General features: G+C 47.7%; 1 protein-coding gene across 13 annotated transcripts in view; it reads right to left on the bottom strand.

Annotated features, from left to right (window-relative positions):
• RIN2 (Ras and Rab interactor 2) overlaps nt 1-25,700 on the bottom strand; it is a 241,351-nt gene that overhangs the window by 41,727 nt on the left and 173,924 nt on the right. For all 13 annotated transcript variants that reach the window (XM_032248107.1, XM_032248110.1, XM_032248113.1 and 10 more), the window contains 2 exons: nt 5,701-5,893; nt 1,957-2,068 (listed from right to left, as the gene is read on the bottom strand). In XM_032248107.1, coding sequence (XP_032103998.1) covers nt 1,957-2,068; nt 5,701-5,893 — 305 coding nt within the window. The remainder of the gene's footprint in view (nt 1-1,956; nt 2,069-5,700; nt 5,894-25,700) is intronic.

Genomic DNA, 25,700 nt, shown 5'->3' with positions numbered 1-25,700 from the left:
GATGGAGTTTCACCTTGTTGGCCAGGCTGGTCTCAAACTCCTGATCTCAGGTGATCCACCCACCTTTGCCTCCCAAAGTGCTAGAATTACAGGCATGAGCCACCACGCCCAGCCTGTTTTTTCATTTTTAAGACACGGTCTGGCCAGGCATGGTGGCTCACGCCTGTAATCCCAGCACTTTGGGAGGCTGAGGCGGGTGGATCACAAGGTCAGGAGATTGAGACCATTCTGGCTAACATGGTGAAACCCTGTCTCTACTAAAAATACAAAAAATTAGCCAGATGTGGTGGCATGCACCTGTAGTCCCAGCTACTCGGGAGGCTGAGGCAGGAGAATCGCTTGAACCCGAGAGGTGGAGGCTGCAGTGAGCCGAGATCGCACCATTGCACTCCAGCCTGGGTGACAAGAGTGAAACTTCATCTCAAAAAAAATAAATAAATAAAAGACACAAAGACACGGTCTGGCTCTGTCACCCAGGCTGGAGTGCAGTGGCATGATCATGGCTCACTGTGCTCAAGTGATCCCACCTCAGCCTCCTCAGCAGCTGGGACTACAGGCATGTGCCACCATGCCTAGTTAATTGTGTGTGTGTGTGTGTGTGTGTGTGTGTAGAGACGGAGTTTTGCCATATTGCCCAGGCTAGTCTCAAACTCCTGAGCTCAAGCAACCTTGGCCTCCCAAAGTGCTACGATTACAGGTATGACCCATGGTGCCCAGCCTCTTGCAGGCTTTCAAAAGCCAATTCAGAATTACCAAATTAATCCACTTAATATAAAGTCATTATCAATTCACCTAACACGTTATTAAATCAATATGAATTCATTACCTTTCAAACAGTGGGTTTGCAATGTACCTTCTGGTTGCATCCTAATGTATTTACATTATTGGCTGGGTTCTGTCTGCTCATGTGCCTTTCAGGGGGAGGTTTCTCCCTGGCATCCATGACTTTGTGGCCTTGTGAGATCCAGGTTGACAGCTGAGCCAGAGGTGGATCACAGACAGCCTGGCAAGCTTTACCCTCCACTGACTCAGTTAAAGGTCATTTGGCTCAGCAAGACTGTGCCCTCCCGGCTGAGTAGAATCTCATCTCAGCCCTGAAACTGACCTCCATCTATACCTTCAGCTTCTCCAAACGCAGGAGGCGAGGTGGTGGGAAATCGGGAAGCCAGTGGGAATCCCAGGCTCTGTCTGGCTTCTGAGCTCTCTCCTCCTGGCCTGCTCCTCCCACTGCTCACCCGAGGTTCCCAGTGAAGCCTCCTCCCCTTTGATGTGCAGATCCATCTTCCGATCCTTTCTTGGAGGCTGGCAGTACATCAGAACTGCGTGTTCCTTTTTTTATTTAAAACTTGGCCTCCCGACACTTCACATTTCTAATGACCAATCGCGGAACAGCAGAAAGAAAATCAACACTACTGAACACTGCTCTCCCTTCAAAATGTTCGCCAAAAGGTTGGATTCTGCCTCTGATTAGCTGCGTTTCATAGAAGACTGAACAGCGATTGTCTGGAGGGAACAGGTCTGCTCAGGGACTATTTATTCATGAAGATATGCAGACACAAGCTTTAGCATTAGATCCCATGAAAGGGCTCTCTCACTACAGCCCCCTTGCAGCTTAGTCCTCAGCAAACCCGGGAACTGAATTCATGATCCGCTTAACCGAGTAGGGGGAGTGGAAGTCCACCTCTATTCGTACCCCACCGTATGCCATGCAGTAGGCTGCATACTTTACATTCAGGTTGTATGACTCGTTGTTAACAACTCAGAGGTTACCATCACCCCATTATACAGATGAGAAAACTGAGGTTCCTGGAGTAGGTTATCTGCCCTAGTCATTCAGTGCCAAGACTCAGACCCATGTCTGCCCATCTCAAAACCAGAGCTCCTTCCATTTCCACTCCCCGCAGAGCCCCGTGGCCCTCACGTCAGTCAGGACCTGGGCATCCAAGGACCACTTACTGTATGTGCTTTCCTTTATGGCAAATTCCTTGAGTGGGGCCCCAAATTCACAGGGCAGGCGGAGGGAGAGGACTTTCTTCTGCATTTTTGTAGACTTATGAACCAGGAAGATCTAGTGGAGAGAAAAGAAATACAAGCTTTAGGAAACATCCAGAATGGTGGAACCCAAGCATCCGATTTTCCTCACACCCGATGAATAGCAACCCTAAACTGCCTGGCTCCATGCAGGAATCTCTCCCGTCCTAGAAAGGGGTGCTCAGAGCCCAGGCTGCAGACACCTTTGTTGATTACTGGCTTGAAAAGAATCCTGCTTTCCCTCTGACAGAAGCTTCTCCATGGGGCTAAGAACTCCCCTGGTCCGCATAAGCATTTTCAGTTTGGTGACTGTTTTACTGCTGGAGTTACACGTTGCAGCTTCTGTCTTGTATGATGAGTCTACTATGAGTTACAGTCTCCAAACCCTGTCTTACGTATCTTGTTGATAAGACCTAAATTCTAAACACAGGTAACATGGCTAAACCATAGGTGGTGAATTGGGAGTTCATTGGTTAATTCAGTTTATGAGGATATTTACAATAGAAATTTAAGTTTGTTTGCCAACAGTGAAAAAGCAGACATTGCTTTGTTTTTTTGTTTTCAAATTGCAATCTGAATTTCTAGCTCCTCTTGGAAAATGAGGTGATACAGCAAGACCAGGCAACAATCTAGTGGAGCTGAAGATGGCTGTTCCATTTGTTTGGGGGTGGATGCACTCTGAAGTTCACCCCAGTGAACATGGAGGCTGTTCATTTATTCCTGACTCAGTTCACATTCCACCAGTTCCCTCAAGATGCTAATGGTGTCTTTAGACAAGTGCTTAAAACAGTCCAATTCCTAGTGCTGATCTGAGGACACCATTCTGGCCCTCATCAATGCAGAGGTAAGTATGCCGTGTACTGTTATGCAGGCCGTGCACTGCACAACTCCAGGAGGCACCATTCACCTAGCGTACCAATGAAGGGACTTTCTCTGGAGTGTGGCATGTGGCAGCCCAGCTGAGTCCTGGTTCTCTTCTGTGGTGCATGACCCTTCTCCAAGGATCTTGTTCTGTCTGTCATGTTTCTTTAGCTGCTTCTCTTTCCTCTGCACTTAAACACCTTACTCTCTACCTCTCCCCTACCTTTCTACACCCTCTCATTTTGTTCCTGCCTAATCTTTGCTCCTCTCTTTATGTCCAGTTAATAGCTCCTAAGATACCTTATTTGGGGGATGGGAAGATGGGTATGGGAATTGTGTGTCTGGTGAAGAATGAAACGGGAGACCTTTGAGATCTCTTTTCTCCTGGCACCACGGGGATGCGTCCATAGGATTCATCCAGCAGCAGGTTCTGGGAGTCGGTGTCTCTGGGACACCCTAAAGCTGAAGCACATGCTTCCTAAATAGCGTCCCGATGGGTAAGAGGCCAAAGCACTGTGGAGAGGCAGCTGTTGGTGGTTAGGAGAGGAAGTATCCCTCCCGGCTGCAGGTGGAGAGCTCCCTGAGCCTTGGGGTTGAGCAGTACAACCGCTAGGCCCTATGTTTTGGAGGACTGCAGCCTTACATTACATCAGGGGTTGGCAAAGTCTGGCCTGCAGACCAAATCCATCCTGCCATCTGTTTCTGAGTTGGACTGAAATGCAGCCATGCTCTGTCCTTTACACATTGTCTACGGCTGCTTTTGCATGACTATGGCATGGTGGAATAGTTGTGACAGAGACTGTGTGGCCTGCAAAGGCAAAAATATTTACACTTCGCCCCTTTACAGAAAGAGTTGGTGGACCCCTATCTTAGACTGTAGAATCATTACAGAGACGCACCCCAAAAGCCCACTTCACTCACGCCACCGTGGCCAGTCTCTCCAGTCCTCGTCCTTCACACACTTTCAGCCACTTTCTTTTCTCTCTCTTCATTATTTTATTTTATTTTATTTTTGAGACAGAGTCTGGCTCTGTCGCCCAGGCTGAAGTGCAGTGGTGAGGTCTCAGCTCACTGCAACCTCCACCTCCTGGGTTCAAGTGATTCTCCTGCCTCAGCCTCCAGAGTAGGTGGGGTTACAGGTGCATGCCACCACGCCTGGCTAATTTTTGTATTTTTAGTAGAGACGGGATTTTGCCATGTTGGCCAGCTCGGTCTCAAACTCCTGACCTCAAGTGATCTGCTCACCTCGACCTCCCACAGTGCTGGGATTACAGGCCTGACCAACCACGCCTGGCCTCTCCCTTCCTCATGCTTGCCTGTCCTGGTCCACGTTACTCCTGTCCTGGCCCTGCCCTCAACCTGCCCAATCTCATCAGGCAGGTCCTGTGCAGGGATCAGGCAGGCGGATGGAGAGGACATGCCTGGCTTGTTTCTCAGGCAGGTCTCAGCAGGAGTGGACGTGCCCTACCCTGGGATGGGGAGCTGGGCAGGCCATTGCCTAGCTCTGCAGCATCTTCTGTCTTCAGAATTTTTTGCAGAAATGCAAGAGCAGACAATTCAACTGGCTGAAAGTGAGTCTTCACAGAAGGTGGGGAAATCCTGGTCCTATGGAGCAAAACTAGAGGCAGCAGCTCTGTGTTTTGGCCAAGGGATTCTCTGCAAAGATGGGAAAGCACCATGCCACGTCCCCCTGAACATGTTCTAGCAGAGGTCTTAGTTCTGCCTGTTTCTGCCTGATTAGGAATAAAAAAAAAAAAGATTCACATGTTTTTTAACTCTGACTGCTAGGAAACTCAAAAATGTATTTGGTGCGCAATTCTTATGACATTACTCAGCCACCTACAAAGAGGATTTTCTCCTTGCTTCTCCATCCTCTTGTTAGTCTCTATCTTGTGTTATGTGTTAAGTCTTATTTTATCTGTGACTTACTGTATTTATCCTTTGGAAGCAGACACTGTACACATATGCTCTCTTTGTCGCCCAGGCTGGAGTGCAGTGTCACAATCTCTGCTCACTGCAACCTCCACTTCCTGTGTTCAAGTGATTCTCCTGCCTCAGCCTCCCGAGCAGCTGGGATTACAGGCGTGTGCCACCATACTGGGCTAATTTCTGTAATTTTAGTAGAGACGGGGTTTCACTGTGTTGCTCAGGCTGGTCTTGAACTCCTGGCCTCAAGTGATCCACCCGCCTTGGCCTCCTAAAGTGCTGGGATTACAGGCGTGAGCCACCACGCTTTTCTGAGGACCTTCCGCAAGTTGTGGAGTGGTGTGGATGGGACGGACAGTGGTCTTGGATGGACAGTAGCTGAGAAAACCAAATTAGACTTTCGTCCGTGTGGAAGGCCCAGAGAAAAGAGGACTACAGAGCAGGCAAGTCTGCGGACACAGAACTTTTGAAGGCTGGGTCCCAGGTTGGATGGCTGGACCCTGGCCTTGCTCCCAGGCTCAGAAAGAGAAGAAGGCAGCAGAGGCCACCAAGGAGCCCAGACCCAGGCTTCTCCTCAGAGTTCAGGCTCAAGAGGTCAGACCCAAGCTTCTGGCCAGCGGCCCCTACTCAGATGCCCAGTTACTCTGCTGGGTCCTTGTGCCTCCTATGGTAATTGAGCAGATAGACAGAAAGACACATCATGAAGGGCTCTGTTCCTGGGCTCTGTTTCCAGAATTGCTCTGCATTGCAAACCAGTTACACATCAGGAAACGTGCTCCCTACAAGCTGGGAAGAACTTTCTGGAACTAACTTCAAGTGTTTTCTTTCGGCCAGCGGCAGTCCTGCCTGCCTCGACCTGCCTCCCGTGGCTCTGAGTCTTACCCCCGGAGGCTGGGCCTGCAGGACCTCTGCTGCCTCCTCCTCACTCAGACTCAGCTGCAGCCATATGGGGTGAGTGTGGAGGAGCCGGTCCAAGATGCTGAGCCTGTTGGAGAGGCTGTCATAGCCTGAGTCCCGGGTACAGGCCTTCACGTCCTCTTCCTCAGAATAGCCATCATCCTTGTGTCTTACCATGCTAGGAGAAAGAGAAGCGGCAGGGTCAGCTGGCAGCGGTACCATTTCCGTAACAAGGAGACCGTCCCCACAGGCTCATAGGCCAGAGTTGCCGCCCACATATCCCATCTTGTGATCGCCTCCTAATGATCTTCTCTTCCAGATTGAAAGCTTTCTGAGGGCAGACACAATGTTTTATTTTACCCTATATCATCTCTAATAATAAAAAGAACACTTTTCCCTGGACAGACCTGACTTTCTATTCCTAACCCCATTTTCAAAAGGTTCTAAGCATCCTAAATGCCATTTATTCAGGCTTTGTCTTCCGACATAAAACATTTTTCTTTTTTTTTGAGATGGAGTCTTGCTTTGTTGCCCAGGCTGGAGTGCAGTGGCGCGATCTCGGCTCACTGCAACCTCCATCTCCTGGGTTCAAGGGCTTCTCCTGCCTCCTGAGTAGCTGGGATTACAGGTGCCCACCACAATGCCCAGATAGCTTTGTATTTTTAATAGAGACGGACTTTGACCATGTTGGCCAGGTTGTTCTTAAACTCCTGACCTCAGGTGATCTGCCCACTTTGGCCTCCCAAAGTGCTGGGATTACAGGCGTGAGCCACAGCACCTGGCCGGCATAAAGCATTTCTAACTTTGAGGACAGAACCTTAAATGCGAAATAGCATGGATGGTAACCATGAGTTCCTAATGCTCAGTAGCATTTCTCACAAGCACAAGCATGCCCAGCCTAAAGGCAAATGCACTCACACACATTTATTTTGTACCAGAATGATTGGATTGTATTTCTTCTCACGAATCTAAGCCTTTTTATTACTGACATTATTTATAATAAAACTTCACAGTGGAGTGATGCTGCGCTATTTGTAAAATCATGTCGACATTATTCATAACAGCTAACAAGTAGAAACACCCAAATGTCTGTCAGTTGATGAGTGGATAAAGAAAATGTGGCGGAGATGGTGGCTCATGCCTGTAATCACAGCCCTTTGGGAGGTTGAGGCAAGCAGATCGCTTGAGCCCAGGAGTTTGAGGCCAGGCTGCACAACACGGTGAAATCCTGTTTCTACTAAAAATAAAAAAGTCAGCCAGGAGTGGTCATGTGCACCTGTAGTCCCAGCTACTCGGGAGGCTGAGGTGAGAGGATCACTTGAGCCTGGGGAGGTTAAGGCTGCAGGGAATCATGATCCCACCACTGTACTCCGGCCTGGGCAACAGGCGTGAGACCCTGTCTCAAAAACAGAAGAAAAACAAAGTAATCTATCCTTCCAATGGAATATTATTCAGGCATAGACAGGAATGAAGCACTGATGCAGGCTACAACATGCATAAACTTCAAAAGCATTATGTTCAGTGTCAGGAGCCAGACACATAAGGTCACATGCTGAATAACTCTATTTACATGAAATCCCCAGAAGAGGCAAATCCATAGAGACACAAAGTAGATTGGTGGGTGCCGGAGAATGGGGGAGATAAATGAGGATGGGGAGTGATGGCAAACAGTACCAGGTTTCTTTCTGGGGCGATCGAAAACTTCCGGTTTTATAGTGATGATAATTGCACAATTTGCGAATGTACTAAAAACCCATGAAAGTATCGATACACGTTAAAAGGGTGAATTTTGTGGTATGTGAATTATATCTTACAGACCAGATCAAATTGACATCTTGTGGTTCCAATACTGGTTCTGTCAGGGAGTGTTTAATCCTCCGTTTACCAATGAGCAGACTGAGGCCTAAGAAGCGACTGAGCTGTCCTGGGTTACAACAGCCTTGAAGCAGCAGAGCTAGAAATCACACCTACTCTGCTATGTATCCAACGTTGTGGGTACCAAGTCAGGTCCGGGACTCAAGTCAGTTTGTATGCATGTAGTGGCTGTTGTGTGCCAAGCCCTTTACCCACATTCTCTCATTTGCTCCCCTCGACAGCCCTGAACCACAGGCACCATGATGCCAGTTTTACAGAGGACCAGGAGAGGCTCAGCTCAGGTCAGGATCTTACTCAAGGTCAAGCCCCTGGTCAGGCGGAAGGGCTGACATTCCCATCCAAGGCAGCTTTGCTCTGGGGTCTCTCACCCTTTACCAAACTCAGAACTGACACTTTCCCTGGCTCTCAAGGAGCAGGTCATCAAGCCTTGTCCTGGGGCAGCCAAGGGACACCAGACCTGACCATTCATGTTCAAACAAGTAGGTTTAGCTTGGGGTCCATATGGTCTTCAAACCTCTAAACTCAAAGGAACTCAACTATGTGACCTAGAGAACGTCTCTAGCACTGAGAAGGATGGATAATGAAACTGAATGTACGGTGAAAGTTACGGAAAGGAAATTAAAGAAAGGAAGTATGATATTTCCACATGGACAACTCTACTCGTAAGAAGTGGGACTGAATTTAGAAGAAGCCAACCTATGCTGATCATTTTTGGGTATTGAAGACTCAATAATAATACCCAGTGTTGGCATGTGGACTGGGCAGAGACCACATTCTAACTTCTCCCCTCACCTTCGTGACTTTCTGCACGTCTAAGGACTGTCACTCATTCGTTCAATGTTCATCTTTTTATTTCTTCTCAAATATGTGAAAGCTGTCCTCAACTTCTGCTACAAGTTTCCAGGTAGGAGACTGTGCCAAAAGAATAGTTTCTCCTTCTGCAAATGCCAGAAGGCCCTGCAGGTATTGTGAAGTGAATATCTGCAGTTAACAAAACATACTTTTCAAAGTGAAGCTGGTGTTAAAATTCCTTTGATAGAAGGTAAAAGAGCCAGCTTTAGACAAGTGATTCTCAGCCCTGGCTGCCGATAAAAATCACCTAAAAAAGCCAGGCGCCATGGTTAATGCCTGTAATCCCAGCACTTTGGGAGGCCAAGGCAGGCAGATTACCTGAGACCAGGAGTTCGAGACCAGCCTGGCCAACATGGTGAAACCCTGTCTCTACCAAAATACAGAAAGTAGCCAGGTGTGGTGGCAGGCACCTGTAGTCCCAGCTACTTGAGAGGCTGGGGTGGGAGACTCACTTGAACTTGGGAGGCGAAGGTTGCAGTGAGTGGAGATCGTGCCACTGCACTCCAGCCTGGGCCACAGACCAGGACCCTGTCTCAAAGCAAAAAAAAAAAAAAAAGGCCAGGTGCAGTGGCTCATGCCTGTAATCCCAACGCTTTGGGAGGCCAAGGCAGGGGATCACCGAAGGTAAGGGGTTCAAGACCAGCCTGGCCAACACGGTGATACCCCGTCTCTACTAAAAATACCAAAATTAGCTGGGTGTGGTGGCGCATGCCTATAGTCCCAGCTACTCAGGAGGCTGAGGCAGGAGAATGGCTTGACCTTGGGAGGTGGAGGTTGCAGTGAGCCGAGATTGTGCCACTGCACTCCAGCCTGGGCAACAGAGCAAGACTCCATCTCCAAAAAAAAAAAAAAAAAAAAACAAAAAACTCCCCAGGGGATCCCAATGTGCAGCTAAGTTTACAACCACTGCTTTAGATCAGTGCTTGTCAAACTTGAGAGCCTGTGTGAAAGTCACTTGGGGTTTGTTAAGCCACAGATTCCTGGTTTCAGACTCTGAGCTTCTGCAGGTGTGGAGTGAGCCAGAGACACCACATCTCTAACAAGCTCTCAGTGACACCGATACTGCCAAGCTGAAGAGAGCACTGTGAGGAGCACTGGCCTGAGATCCAAGTGTAAAACGTGCATATTAACTCAGATCCAATTAGCGATTTGTTTTTGTTTTGTTAGGGGCTGGGGGCGTGGGATGGGCAGCATGCCACTGAAAGAATTCTTGGCGTGTAAATAAATATTTTATCACTGCCATCTCGGGTTGGCCATATTTTGCCAAGACCAAATTGGATGATGTGGAACATGACAATCGTGACGCTCATGTGTGCTGAAAGTAAACATGTTGACATATCTTCCTGCCTTAGAAGGGCACATCCTGTGATTCCTCAGTGGTTTCAAGGAACTGAAAAGCCTTTGTTCTGACAAGTGACCTCAGCCTAAACACCAGGGCCCAGACAGGAAGGTGGTGAATAAGATTCACAGGACCTCATAAAGGAGCATCCATAAACTACCCTTGCCTTTGCAAATGACTAGGCTAACTCCTTGATTCAGCCAGCCACCTGGGGTTTCTAGCATATTATTACAGGACAAACTGGCTTTTAGCAGGGAAAACCTTCAGGAAAGAACTAATGCGAGAACATTGAGCATGTAGGGGACGCTACTGGTGCCCCACTTAGAGCCCGTCCTCTAGGGCAGGCACCCATGCCCCAGCTGCTGTGAGTGTTGGCTGTGGAAAGCTCACAGCTGCCCCTCTTCTCCTGGAAATGCCCAGGAAGCTACATCCTCTCCCTGAGAGCAGACCCACTGCCAATGACATACTGATATGTACTTTCTACATACGTGAGATGGAGAAGAGTGGCCTTCCAGCCTGAAGGTGTGACAACTCTGGGGAGATATTCATGCTGCTGAGCTCCCTGTGGGATGAGGCTGAGCCCACATCTTTGCCTTGCTTCCTCCCTGTCCCATCCTGGATCCCTCACTCCTTGGCAGGCTGCTCCTGAATCACTTGCACAAGAAGCCCTGAATCAGGCTCTCCTTCCAGGGAACTCAACCTACGATAGAACTTGATGAGATTAACAGAAACGAATCCTTTCTAAGAAAGGTGTCTACATGCAAACAGGAGGGAAGGCAGTGAATAGAGGTTCATAAAAGGTAAACCACCGCGATATAATCTAGGAGATTCCGATAAAAACATGGTCATCATGGAACGGCCACAGTGCCAAGCTCAGGGCAGGAAGCATGAGGTCTGTCTCCTAGCCTGGCCAGGCATGTGACACCTTGCTCAGGTCACTTTCTGAGCCTCGTCTTTTTATCTGAAAATAGTAAATAACAATACCTTCACCACCAGGTAGTAATCAATGCAACCAAGAATTGTGAGTGGATGCTAAAAGCAGAAGGCGAAAGACTTAGGAACAGGATGGTCATAGCCTTAAAATATCACCTCACAGATCCCTTAATGACTTATGAAAATGAAAAGGTACCCTGGCAATGGAGGAAACTGGTAGATGCCACCTATTGTGGGTTTTTTTTTTTTTGCGACGGAGTCTCACTCTGTCGCCAGGCTGGAGTACAGTGGCACCATCTTGGCTCACTGCAACCTCTGCCTCCCGGGTTCAAGCAGTTCCCCTGCCACAGCCTCCCGAGTAGCTGGGATTACAGTTGCATATCACGCCCGCCTAATTTTGCATTTTTAGTAGTGACAGCGTTTCTCCATGTTGGTCAGGCTGGTCTCGAACTCCCGACCTCAGGTGATCTGCCCGCCTCGGCCTCCCAAAGTGCTGGGATTACAGGCATGAGCCACCGCACCCGGCCGACGCCATCTTAACCAAGTGATCTGTGTTAACCCCTCCAAATATGACATCATGTGCCCCCGCCGTGAGGCTTCAAGAAAGCTACCATGTCACCCAGGTATCTTTCCTGCCCCCAGATATAATTAATCTGAATGTATACAGGAGAAGACAATCAGAAAAATCAAAATTCAGTGACTTTCTGCAAAACCAATGGCCAAAACTTCAAAAATGTCAATGGCATGAGTTTCAATAGGCTCTAGGATTAATACAGGTTCAAGGTGAATAAAGAGATGTGATAACTACATGGAGTGCATGACCTTGAACTTATATGGCATCAGTATAAAAAGATCTATAAAGGACAATTTCACCTGTAATCCCAGCAATTTGGGAGGCCAAGGTGAACGGATCGCTTGAGCTTAGGGGGTTTGAGACCAGCTGCAGCAACAGAGCAAAAACCGGTTTCTACAAAATATACAGGAAAGAATTGCACACAGTGGGGTGCACCTCTGGTCCTAGCTATTCGAGAGGCTGAGATGGGAGGCTTGAGTTTGGGAGGTGGAGGCTGTAGCGAGCTGAGATGGCGCCACTGCACTGCAGCCTGGGTAACAGAGTGAGACCCTGTCTCAAAAAAAAAAAAAAAAAAAATTAGGTGGGCACAGTGGTGTGTGCCTATAGTCCCAGCTACAGCTACTTGGGAGGCTAAGACAGGAGAACTGCTTGAACCCGAGAGGTGGAGGCTACAGTGAGCCAAGATCGCACCATTGCACTCCAGCCTGGGTGACAGGGCAAGACCTGGTCTCAAAAATAAAATATAAAATAAAAAGGAGAATTTCCTAAGCTTGATAATTATTTTATGCTTATATAGGAAAAACGCTCTGATTCTTAGGACGTGCATACTGAAAAATTTAAGGGTAAAGGGCAAAAACGTTTGAAAGTATCAAACCGTCAGCTCCCCCTAAAAAGAACAAAAAATAGGGAGATAAAGCAGATGTAGCAAAATTTCAACACAGTGAATTAGGTGAACAGTGCTATCTTTGTAACTTTTCCATAATGTTTGAAATTTCTCAAAATAAGAGGTTGGAGGAGAAGTAATAATATCTACCATCGCCCTGAGTTTTTATGACTCTAAAGCTCATTTATTTGTTCAGCCATGACCACTGGTGTCCAGAGCTGCTATCATGGGGAGATAAAGCTTAGGGACAGATACAGTGAGACTCACGTGTGAGTACACTGGGCAAACCAGAGACTGCGCTGCAAAGTAGAAGGTGCCTCTAGGGGCAGAGAACGCTCACCCAGAAGTCACAGCCTCCACCTATCCCAGTTCCAACCAAAGCTGGGCCTCAGGGCTGTGAAGCAGATGGCTGGGTATTCCGCCCGCTTTGGAAGGGCAGGGTTCTCCAGCACCTGTTCCGCTCTCCTGATGAACATACTCTTTGGAGTATGGGATGAGAGAGGCCTTTCCACTGGGCTGAATTTCTTCCCTTCCCATGGCGCAGTGTAAGCCGCCTGAGCAGGTGAAAGAATCAATGGTTGCAGAAAGCTCCTTCTGAGCAGGACAAGCAGGCAGACAAGGCTGAGTTTTACTAACATTGCCAGAATCCGATTCACCTCAGAGAAACCATCGACACAGAGCACAGCTTCCAAACGATGGATGCCTTTTCTTGTCCTAATTCAGAATTCCAGAAGATAGTACCTACCGTCCACCAACGCAGCCTCTAATGACCAGCCCTAGCAACCGGGGTCTAGACAAAGCGTGTTATGAAGCCTCCCTTGTCCCTATCCGTACATCACCCGCCCCCCTACCTCCATCCCCAACCATTCATCTGAAGTGTATGCTTTGACCTTGCAAATGAGAGACAATTAATAAGGCAAAAATACACGGAAATGTGATGTGAGATCGTTTCTGTGGGAAAAAGTACTGGCAGAGTATGAACAGTCAACAACTGTCTAGGTATAAGAGTCCTAGTTTGGCTGTTAAATAGAAAAAAGAAAAGTCAAGGCAAAATGCCAGATTCTTACTGTCAACCGAGGGTGGTGGCCGTCCATTGGGCTAGGGGTGTCAGCATGTGTGTTGTGTGTGCTGTGTGGCTCTGCCCTCAGTGGTAGGACATGAGGATAAAAAAGCAAAACAAAAAGCTCCCGAAACCTCCTCTATGTGTGTAAAACCACACCTTCACTAAGCTGAGCGATTCGATTTTTTTTTTTTTTTTGAGATGGAATCTGGCTCTGTCACCCAGGCTGGAGTGCAATGGTATAATCTTCACTCACTGCAACCTCTCCCCCTTGGGTTCAAGCAATTCTCCTGCCTCAGCCCCCCAAGTAGCTGGGATTACAGGTGCACCCCACCACACCCGGCTAATTTTTGTATTTTTTAGTAGAGGGGAGGTTTTGACATGTTGGCCAGGCTGGTCTCGAATTCCTGACCTCAGGCGATCCACCTGCCTTGGCCTCCCAAAGTGCTGGGATTACAGGAATGAGCCACCACATCTGGCTTAGATTTAAAAAATAAAATAAAATTATGGGCTAGGCGAGGTGTCTCATACCTATAATCCCAGCATTTTGGAGGCCAAGGCAGGCAGATCACCTGAGGTCAGGAGTTCAAGATCAGCCTGACCAACATGGTGAAACCCCATCTCTACTAAAAAAATACAAAAATTAGCTGGGCGTGGTGGTGTGTGCCTGTCATCCCAGGTACTTGGGAGGCTGAGGCAGGAGAATTGCTTGAACCCAGGAGGTGGAGGTTGCATTGAGTGGTAATTGCACCACTGCACTCCAGGCTGGGCAACAGAGCGAGACTCTATCTCAAAAATATAAAATAAAATAAACAAAATAAAATAAAAAACAGCCTGGTGCAGTGGCCCATACCTATAATCCCAGCATTTTGGGAGACAGGGAGGTGGATCGCTTGAGCCTAGGAGGTCGAGGCTGAAGAGAGCTGTGATCACTCCACTACAATCCAGTCTGGGCAACAGAGTGAGACCCTGTCTCAATAAATAAATAAAATTAAAATTAAAATAATTCAAGACATTCACTTTTATCTGGGACATACTTCCAAGTTGCCTTGGGTAGTACTCCCGAGAAACTGAATTTTTTAAATGGACAATTTAATGTCATCTGTAATAAGATGTGCCTGATTTTTTTTAAGAACAAAAGAGATTTCAAATAAATACTTAAAACGTACTATGAATTTTCCACCAGCCTGGCCAACATGTCAAAGCCCCATCTCTACCAAAAGTACAAAAATTAGCTGGACATGGTGGTGCGCTTCTGCAGTCCTAGCTACTCGGGAGGCTGAAGCAGGAGAAAGGCTTGAGCCCTGGAGGTGGAGGTTGCAGTGAGCCGAGATCATGCCACTGCGCTCCAGCCTGGGGGACAGAGGGAGACTGTGTCTTGAAAAAAAAAAGAATTTTTCAGTCAACAGCAGATGTTAGATCATAATTCAGCTAAAAAGGGATTGGTTTCATTAATTAACAATATCTGAAAAACCCTCATAGAATGAATGGCAAGTCCTCTATGGAAATAAATAAGTTGGTTGTGGCCCCTAAGTCAAGTGATGCTTTCCTAAGGGACGTACCATGTTTCTCCGGCTCCCTTCTGTGTGTCTATGCGAGTGGCTGTGTCTCAGCACAGTCACTATCACGTCTGCCTTGAACTGAAACCTTTGTGGTCTACCCTTAGGTTTTATCAAGGCACTCTGTTTTGCCTCTACTTACATGAGTCATCCGGAGACACTGGGATGACTGGGTCAGCAGGATTCGTTGGAGGAAGAATTGTCACAGCTTCTCAAAAGCAGCTTGGCTTTTGGCTTTTATCTCAGTTCCCCAAACCCTGGCCCTAGACACGACCTTCTCTCCCACGTCAGGCTTCACAAGATATGGAGAAATCTCCTCTGGGAAGGGTGACACCTGCTTGCTTTGCCAGCTTTCCCAGGCCAATCCTGGTGGAATCTACAAGGACTGCCCCAGAGGGATTGGAAGGGCTGAGCATCAGGCTCCTCCCACGTCTCTCCTTGCAAGGGCTCACCTTTGTGGCCAGGCACTTCCTGAAAACAGCCTTTAAGAAAAATGCCTGGCTTTCCTTGAAGCCTGAGGGCTGGTTCCCTGAAGGTTCCCTGGGGGTCTTATAGACTTTCATGAAAACAAAGTTTCTCCTTGTTTACCTGGTACATACTTAGTAAGTGGTTACAGAATAAAGACAATGCGCTAATTATCATCAACAGGGTGATAAGTTCTTATCAATAAAACAAAAACAACAAATGCAGAGCCCAGATTCCATATTAATAGCTTTTGCCTCTGACTAAATTATGGTTTAAGATTTATGACATTGTGTATCTCCCAAACATAAAACAAAATAAAGCGCCTGGCGTGGTGGCTCACGCCTGTAATCCAAGCACTTTTGAAGCCAAGGCGGTCAGATCACCTGAGTTCAGGAGTTCAAGACCAGCCTGACCAACATGATGAAACCCTGTCTTTAAAAAAAAAACAAAAACAAAAACAAAAAAACAAAATAAAGCTCTATTGGTGAAAAAGTGGTGATTAATTTTTGATGTTTAAATTTTAAATTTTTAGAAAATACTTTTTTAGAGATGGGGATCTTGCTGTGCTTCCCAGGCTGTTCTCAAACTCCTGGCCTCAAAGATCCCCCTGCCTCAGCCTCAGTTTCCTGAGTAGTTGGGGCTACAGGCTCAAGCCACCATGCCTGGCCCAATTTTGATATTTTGTAACATCTCAATGTTTAAAACTGACAACATTTTCCAAAAAGGGATGGATATATCAGGGTAATCCATAAAGGCATGGTGTTAATTTTAATGGTCATTGCTTATTTTAATAGTTACATGTATTCAGTGTGTTTCCCAATTATGGTGGAGATACTGATACTGAATTTGTTTTTTTTTTTTTTTTTTTTTTTTTTGAGACAGTCTGTCACCCAGGCTGGAGTTCAGTGGTGCGATCTCGGCTCACTGCAACCTCTGCCTCCCGTGTTCAAGCAATTCTCCCGCCTCAGCCTCCTGAGTAGTTGGGACTTCAGGCGCACACTTCCATGCCTGGCTAATTATTGTATTTTTAGTAGAGACCAGGTTTTGCCATGTTGACCAGGCTAGCCTCAAACTCTTGACCTCAGGTGATACACCCACCTCGGCCTCCCAAAGTGCTGGGATTACAGGTGTAAGCCACCACATCTGGCTGAATTTGCTTTTTCCATTTTTTTTTTTTTTTTTTTTTTTTTTGAGATAGAGTCTCCCTCTGTTGCTCAGGGCTGGAATGCAGTGGTAACACAATCTCACCTTACTGCAACCTCTGCCTCCCAAGTAGCTGGGATTACAGGTATGCGCCACCACGCCCTATTTGTATTTTTAGTAGAGATGGGGTTTTGCCATGTTAGCCAGGCTGGTCTCGAACTTCTGGCCTCAAGCGATACTCCCACCTCGGCCTCTCAAAGTGCAAGGATTCCAGGTGTGAACACCTCCCCCACTGCCACCCCACTCAGTCTGGGAAGATCATCTTGTAGAAGCATCTACGTGCCATTGCTCAGCTTCCTCCTTACTGAGTTCAAGCTACTTGGAATATCTCTTGCCATATCTGGCTCCTACCTACCTACCTGTCAAACTGAGTTCAAATCCTCATCCTTTATCTTCTTCAGCTGCAAGTAATCTGTGGCCCATCACATTCCTTCCTTAATTGTCCCCACACCTCCAGGGCACCTACCCCATTCCACTCCGAGTCAGACTTCTCTCCCTTACTAACTTGGCTTCATCCCCGGGCCCTATTCAGGCCTAGCCCTGGGCAGGCATTAATAGAAGTTCTGCTTTCCCCGTGACCAGGGGCCTGAGGAGGAAGTGATCTGCAGACGGCAAGGTTTACGGAAGAGGAGGAGCTCAGTGGGCAGGGAGAAATGTTCTTAGGGCACTGGGCCTCTCCAGTAGTTTCTTTCTGGGGCCCCCAAACAAATAGTATCGCTGCTCAGCTCCAGCCTCAGGAGACAAAGCGTTCTTGTTTCTGTGCTTATCAGGAAATGGGCAGCAAAAATCACCACAGCTACTGAGAGCCCCCTGGCCTTTGGCCATCTCTGGGGCAAGAAAAGGAGGCAGCTCCAATCCTTTCAGAAAAACAAATCCTTCCTTATTGCTCATGAATTTCTCCTGTGGACGCTCCTTTTAAGCTCAAGTCAACTGGCAAGGAGTGGACTTTGGGTTTGTTTATAAAAGTCAGTGATGTTCCTGCAGTCTACATAGTGGAAAAAAAGATGACAAGGAAGATAAGAAGAAAAGTCAGTGATGAGTTTTAGTTTGGAATTACAACAGTTCCATGCCCACCAGGACCAGACCAGGGCTCCCTCCAAGGTCTCCAAATACGCAAAGGCTTTTACTCCAGCAGTGGGAATGAGATGTAGGATTCCAACGGAAGTGGTCTGCTGAGCGCAGGAGAAGGCAGAGGACAGACAGTGCTGGCAGGAAAGAGCTCTCGGATGAAGGCAGGTGCATTGCATGAGTCTGAAGAAACCCCAAGTGGAAGCCCCGTGCACACAGCCTGGGCTTTTGCATTCAGTCATCGATTTATCTGGAATCAAAGCCACCCACCTCCTGCCATGTGAGTGCACTGAAATCACAATGATATTTTTGGTAAGGCATGTCAGTTTCAAAGGAATCAACCCTAATTCTAGTCTCCCTCAGCCTCCTAATCTTCAATGGTTAGGTGGAACGAGGACTCGAAGTCGGACTTGAATCAGAGCCTCAGCATTGCCCCTTCATCACTGCGAGGCCTGCACCCATTACCATGCACCACTGAGCCTCAGTTTTCCTGTGTCTAAATATGGATTCTTGTTGAAAAAAGGAACGTGTTAGCAAAACAAACCTGGAAAGAACTTCTGATCTAAGTGCCTGGAATGTCTTTGTATTGGTTCTGTTCAGTGGGAGTTTCCAGAATGAATTCTTACTATCTCTGATTTTTGGATAGTCACAGAAAGAAAGCAAGGCAAGCTGCTTCCATTCTAGGGCTAACAAATACTGTTGTATAAACACAACTCTGGAGCTTGTCCGGGCAGCATTTCATGTAACCTGAGAGAAAGCAAAACCCCAAAGCTACTAGAGGCTGGCTCCCAGTAGATCCTGGAAGCAGGAGAGTTCTCCATCTACCATTGGTGTCTAGGCTCAGCCTGGACTTTCGTTGTTTCAGATGAAAAAAAGAAAAAAAAAAAAGCCACTTCACTTGATATTTTTGTGCTAAAATTTCCATGTGTATCATGCTTCTCCAGGAGCCTCCCTTTTGCTGCGCGCCAGACTAACACCTTTTTACAGCCTGTTGCCTTAACCAGCTGCGATGGCAAGAAAGGCACACCCTGGAATGTGCCACTGCTGGAGGGCCCAGGCTTCAAGCTACAAGAGGCCAGTGCAGGGGTCGTCTTATGAATCAAGGACTAGACAGAAGTTGAAGTCTTGTGCCAACCATGGTTCTGCTCTTGGAGCAGTAGATTCTGACCATGTATCAAAAGGAACACAAATATACACTCCAAATGCCAAACCACGGCCAAGATGCCTGGCTAGGTGGGAGATGAGGCCAGGGCTTAGTGGTGCTGGGAGAAGAGAGGTGGTGGGTCTGGGAGGAATGGCTTCTGGAAAAATATTAGTACCAGAGGCCTGTTAAGTAGAGAGAAAGAAAATAGCCGCCCAAAAGGAGGGTATGTATCAACTAAAAATCTCTGGCACAACGACCAATTCCAATTTTTGTCATACACACACACACACAGCAAACAAAAAAATTCCCAGAAAAGCTTCAACTTCAAAAATACCTAAAAGTTGATGTCCAATGATTTCTTAACACCTTCAGACATGAAAATATTTCTTTAGAATTTTGAAGTTCAGAACTTGAGTCTAGTTAAAGGTAAAAAAAAAAAATAGAATTTTGAAATAGAATGAAACATGTCTCTGTAATATTCTATTAGTCTGGGAAAGAAGGGAAGTCTCAATCCATTCTGGACACATCAGGAGCCTGGCCTGGCTAACCCAGTTCACAGCATGGAAATAGTTAAGCAGAAGAAACCTTCACCTACCACCCAGTGTGGAGAAAATGGTGGGCACAGAGGCCTGGGGAAATGGATTGTCTTGAAAGGACCCCTGCGTATTTAGCCAAATTTTAAGGGATATCAGAGGCCATCCAGTTTATCTCCTTATTTGAGATCAAAATGCTAGAAATTGATAGAACTGGTCCTAGGTCCGGTTTTCCGACTTGTGCAGTTCCCCTGGAGCAAGCAAGTTCATATTTATTCCTTAAGGCCTTTTGTGTCCCATTAAACTCGAAAAGGAAAAGGAATCACCAGTATTATTTGGGGTTACAGATGTTATTCCTCAGTGGCAAAGGGCTGCTGCATTTTGAGGGTGGAGGCCCAACTTCCTCAAAAAAGATGTGTAAGAGCATGTTGCAGGAGGGCTGTTCTCAAAAGCTTTTAAGGCCTTTGGTAATTTTTATGTTCTATTAGCTGAGGCCCAGCAGAAGAGGACACAGAAATGGGAACAAAAGCGCACGTCTGCCTCCGGGAGAGCTGCCATTTTCAGGAGGGAAGAAACAGTGGTGGCTGTTTTGCCTAGGAACTTCCTCTGGTTGACTCTCCAGCTAGAGATGAAAAGGCCAGATACGGAGTCAATGCTGGCAGAGGCTTTCATTTGTTCCTGTGAAAATAAGAAAGAGGAACAAAGAACCTGTTGTCTTGGTTGCCCTTGGAGCCGAAAACAGGCAGGAGAAGGAGCCAGGCGGGCTCCACTCTTGGTCCTGATGCCCTTCGAGCCCGGGGCATGTACTCTGCTTTACGGAAAGGCTAGCGTTCCATGGATTGGCAGTTTCTAGTTTTAATTGCTTTGGGTTACACTGGTGTTATCTCCTGGCGTGACTCATTCTCGGATGAATTCTAACTGAACAGATATTTTATGGCAGAACCAACTGCCAACGTAGCAGCGATGGAAACCCCGCAGCGCACAACGTAGGCCACCTCTAGAGTATGCTGCTGGTGACGTTGTGTGACCGAGGTTTACTACACACAGGAAAGCCAGCCGCTGCATTGGAAGGTGCTACCCGTCAACAAAAACAGAATCAATTTCTAGGAAACTGCGCTTCCAGGATGATCAAAAACACCCTTGTAAGTCAGTGAAAAATCACGCGTGATCTGCCATTTAAATGGATTGTAACGCAAAAACACTGGAAGGGAACACACCAAAGCAAAGAATTAAATCAGCCAACCCAACAATCAAAAATGGTTCTATCTTGGAGTGGGGGCAGGGTGGAGGTCAGGGTGGTGTTTGTTTTTATTTCCTGCATTGCGCTTTTTCCACCCTGGACATGTTTTACTTTTGGTTATTAAAAAAAGAAATCTTAAATGTTCCTTTTAAAAACCTTCCCAAAGATAACAGATATCAAATCGAGACAGACTGAGCAGCTCTTTAGGCCATTTTTGATCTGGAAGGCCATTCTTACACTTCTCATTCATTAATGAAACCAAGGTACCTCTGACCTAGAGTTACCTGCTTCCTACCTGAGGTTCTCTGAGGTTCTCCGGACATCTGGTGTCCTCCTCTATTCATCCGGCATATTCTTCTACTACCTCCCGTTTCATTACATGATACTCACTTGTTTATAATTTTTTCCTTCCTTAGGTTGTATAAATCTTCAGGCTCCACTGTCTTGGTGTTTTAGTAAATAGGATCCACTGAATAAAAACTTTCTTTTTTCTTCTTTTTTTAAATTCTTTTTCTAAGACGGAGTCTTGCTCTGTCACTCAGGCTGGAGTGCGGTGGAGCGATCTCGGCTCGCTGCAACCTCCGCCTCCTGGGTTCAAGCAATTGTCCTCCCTCAGCCTCTTGAGTAGCTGGGATTCCAGGTGCGTGCCACCACACCCAGCTAATTTGTGTGTTTTTAGCAGAGACGGAGTTTTGTCATGTTGGCCAGGCTGGTCTAAAACTCCTGATCTCATGATCCACCCTCCTTGGCCTCCCACAGTGTTGGGATTACAGGCGTGAGCCACCTGGCTCAACTTAGATATTTTCTTTAATTTGAGTTTAATTGTTGCTCCATTGGTAATAGTGTAGGAAAGAGTTGATCAACTCTCATAGAATTCATTGAAAGCATGTTCAGGACACCCCTGGTTGAGTTGAAATACAGAAATATTCTAGGGGGTTGGAGGTAAATTGATCCAAGTAATCACAGCAGAGAATCCTCCGTGACATGGCTGGAAAACATCTCACCATAAACCTGTTACTGCTACACAGCCTGCCCTATGGCCGCTCGTTAACAGGTCTATGAGCAAAGCCATCGAGGTGTGATGTGTTTACGCTGTGGACATTCATCTACTGTATACTTATTTGTGCAATTTTGCTAAGTTATGTTGTATTTCCATGGAAAATTATTTTAAAAGCGGCACTAAGTAAGGCTGGGTCTGGTTCAAATGGGCACAGAGCCCCAATGTGGCCACAACTGTCCCCTTGACACTTAAGGAAGTGGAACTCTGGGCATCCTTTCCCCAGGCTGCGGCCACCATCCTTCCCTTCTCATCTTCGGTTCTCACCTCTGGACAAGTGAAGAAGCAAACACTTGTACAAGGGTGGAGCCATCTGGGGTTCCTGTGGTTTTGATATCAATGCCGTCACACAGCCACTGGGAAGCTCAGAGCTTCCCAGAAGAGGCCAAAGGTGATGATCAGCTGCTGCATTGAGAAGAGCTGGCCAAGGAATTTTGAATTTCCTGTGTCATGTCTGGTTCTGTGGTGGGGCAGGAGGATTGAAGACACGGGACCACAGGCAACCCACAGCGATCAACCTGTGCTAGGGGGCACCAGCGAGGTGGCAGCAGGAGTGACGGCTACAGGAGAGTGGAGGAAGGGACGAGGAAGCCACCGTCCTCATTGACCTGCTCCAGCCAGGATCCCAGGGATCTTGCACAAGCAGTGTAAGCCCAGACAATAGCTCGAGAGGTTGTTCTGTGGATCCCTCTGTTCCACCTGAGGACAAAGTGATCTTTTTTTTGAGACGGCATCTCGCTGTGTGACCAGGCTGGAGTGCAATGGCGCGATCTCTGCTCACTGCAACCTCCCGCCTCACAAGTGATTCTCCTGCCTCAGCCTCCAGAGTAGCTGGGACTACAGGTGCATGCCACCAAACCCTGGCTAATTTTTTGCATTTTTAGTAGAAACAGGGTTTCACCATGTTAGCCAGAATGGTCTCGATCTCCTGACCTCGTGATCAGTCCACCTCACCCTCCCAAAGTGCTGAGATTACAGGTGTGAGCCACGGTGCCCGGCCGAATAAAGTGATCTTTAGAGACTTGTCTCAGCCCAGAGGGGATGGGTTCACATGATGATGAGGGTGGAACCTACCACTGGCCTGGTGGGCCTACCCAAAAGAGACCCGCTTCTCCTAAATGAAAATGGACTGTAGAATTAGGTGGGAGGGAGAGGGGAGTGAAACGCCTTATGTTCCTGTACTCTCCAGTCTTTGGAGGTATGCAGTGGGAAGAGAGGAAGCAGGAAACCACCTTGGGAGAGAGCAGAGATCAGGAGAAAGAAGCCCTCACTCTCGCCCTGGCTTACCGGCCTCTGTTTGGTAGATTAGCAGAAGCACGGAGGGAGATGTAATCAGCTCCCCCACTCTAATGGCCAAACATTAAAATAGCTCCTGGTAGAACTGGTGGAGGAGGCATGAATGGAGACTGGGGGAAGGGCCTCTGCCCTATTTCTTTGCTAGGGAGGAAGCCTAGGGCCTGTCACATATTTTCAACTTTTTCGTTTTTTATGCACTGGTTGGTGGCCCCCTGCAAGAGGTCTCTGATTCACAAATACTTTGGAATCGCTGAGGAGCTTGGCACCATTACTTTATCCATTCAACAAATACTTAGCGAGTGCATTCTCTATGCCAGGTACTGTCCCTGGCCTGCAATCCCAGGGTGAAGGACAGACCCAATGCCTGCTCTCACAGAGCTACCTTCTAGAGGGGGGAGGCAGAAAACGTAGATGGCCAGGTGTGGTGGCATACGCCTGTGATCCTAACTCTTTGGGAGGTTGAGGTGGGCAGCTTCCTTCAGCTCAGGAGTAGCCTGGGCAACATGGTGAAATGTCTCTATTAAAATACCAAAAGCTAGCCGGATGTGGTGGCATATGCCTGTAATCCCAGCTACTCAGGGGGCTGAGGCATAAGAATTGCTCGAACTGATGAGGTGGAGGTTACAGTGAGCTGGTATCAAGCCACCACTATTGCCCTCCAGCCTGGGTGACACAGCAAGACTCTGTTTCAAAAAAAAAGCACAGATAAGCAAGTGAGTGAAGAGACATAAAGCCAGGTGAGGAGGCAGAAGAAAGGGAGGGCTGAAGGGTGAAGGCTTCCTCAGGGAAAGATGTTCCCGGCAGAAGGAATAGCAGGTACAGAGGCCTGGAGGCATGAGCCACATTGGGAAGCATGTCAGTGGGATGGGAGCTGAGTGATGGGGAGAGCCTGCTAGAGAAGAGATGGCGGTGGTGTCAGATCTGGTAGGGTCTTGAAGGCCATGGTAATAATTTTGGTTTCAGGTCAGGCACGGTGGCTCACACCTATAATCCCAGAACTTTGGGAAACCGAGGTGGGTAGATCACCTGAGGTCAGGAGTCCGAGACCAGCCTGGCCAACATGGTGAAACCCTATCTCTACTCAAAATACTAAATTAGCTGGGCGTGGTGGCGCATGCCTGTAATCCCAGCTATCCGGGAGTCTGAGGCAGGAGAATTGCTTGAACCTTGGAGGCGGAGGTTGCCGTGAGCTGAGATTGCGCCACTACACCCCAGCCTGGCTGACAGAGGGAAGATTCATCTATAGTAATAATAATAATAATAATTTTGGTTTTAGATGCAAAATTATCAAAAGGCTTTGAACAAAGGAAACATGTCTGGGACTTAGGTTAACGAAAAGGTTCACTGTGCTGCTTGGCTAATAGCCTGGAGAGAGTGGAGCTAGTGGGGGCAGAGGCACCAGGCAGGGGCCTGCAGTGGTGCTAGTGAGAGGTGGTCCCATCCTAGATCGATTTAAAGGCAGAGGCCAGGCGCGGTGGCTCACACCTGGAATCCCAGTACTTTGGGAGGCTGAGACAGGTGGATCACTTGAGGCCAGGAGTTTGAGACCAGACTGGCAAACATGGTGAAACCCCATCTCCACTAAAATTACAAAAAGCCAGGAATTTTGGCACATGCCTGTAATCCCAGCTATGTCAGGAGGCTGAGGCATAAGAATTGCTTGAACTGGGGAAGCAGAGGTTGCAGGAAGCTGAGGTCATGTCACTACTGCACTCCAGCTTTGGGCAACAGAGCAAGACTCTGTCTCAAAGGAAAAAAAAGGTAGAGCTGCCTGGATTTGGAGATGGATGGTAGGGGCGTTAGGAGAGGAATAGAGGCACGACTGCAAGGCCCAAGAAGCTGGAGCCATGGTGACTAGGACGGGAAGACCCAGGAAGGAGGACACCTGGGACAGAGCCCTGCCTGGGTGGGCAGTTGGTTACACACCTCTGGACTCAAAGAGAGGATCAGCCAAGGAATTATAAGTTGTGAATAACCGATGTATAGATGGCATCAGAGCCACAAGACTGGGTAGGATTACCTAAGAAATTACTCCAAAGACCTCCTTTTAAAACGACATATGGTGTGTCTGTTACCATGTGTCAGGCACTGTGCTGAGTCCTTGACAGCTATTAACTCATTTAATCTTCCTGACAACCCTATGAGGCAGCTCTGTTATTATCCCCATTTTAAAGATGAGAACACTGAGGTACAGATTTTTTTAAAGTACCTTGTACAAAGTTAGTGAAAGAGAGAAGAGGAGAGGTGTGAAGAGTGAAAAGGAGGGGCTGGGCCGGTGCAGCGGCTCACACCTGTATGTAATCCCAGCACTTTGGGAGGTTGAGGTGGGAGGACCACTTGAGCCTAGGAGTCTGAGACCCACCTGGGCAACACAGAGAGACGCCCATCTCTACCAAAAAAAAAATTAGCTGGTTGTGGTGGTGGCAGGCACCTGTGGTCCCACCGACGTGGGAGACAGAGGCGGGAAAATTGCTGAGCCCAGGTCGAAGCTGCAGTGAGCCATGATTGTGCCACTGACTCCAGCCTGGGTGACAGAGTGAGACTGTCTCAAAACGAACAAAATCCAAACAAACCAAAAAAGAAAAGGAGAGGCTCCAAGTGTGATCTCTGGGTTCTCCAGGGCTGGAGTTCAGGGAGATAAAGAAGAGCCAACCAGGGCACTGAGGGCAACAGCAGGACCACCGAGCGGGTCCCAGGGAGATGTGGGCTCCCAGAAGCCAAGCCAAGCAAGAGTCCCAAAAAGGAGGGCAGTTGGACCATGCAGACGGCGCTGACGAGAGACTGGCTGAGAGGTGGGTACTCGCGGCCGGGCTGAAAACGGTGACATTTTCCTTCCCCTAGCCTCATTCCGAGTGAACTTCCTTCCATTTTGACTGTAGGCAACAAACCACAGTAGTATCCTCA

The sequence above is a fragment of the Sapajus apella genome, unplaced genomic scaffold (genome assembly GCF_009761245.1).
Source record: "Sapajus apella isolate SASKATOON/1434 unplaced genomic scaffold, GSC_monkey_1.0 scaffold65, whole genome shotgun sequence".
In the NCBI taxonomy this organism is placed as follows: domain Eukaryota; kingdom Metazoa; phylum Chordata; class Mammalia; order Primates; family Cebidae; genus Sapajus; species Sapajus apella.
Note: the sequence above shows the minus strand (reverse complement) of the source record. Positions and strands in the feature narration are given on the sequence as shown.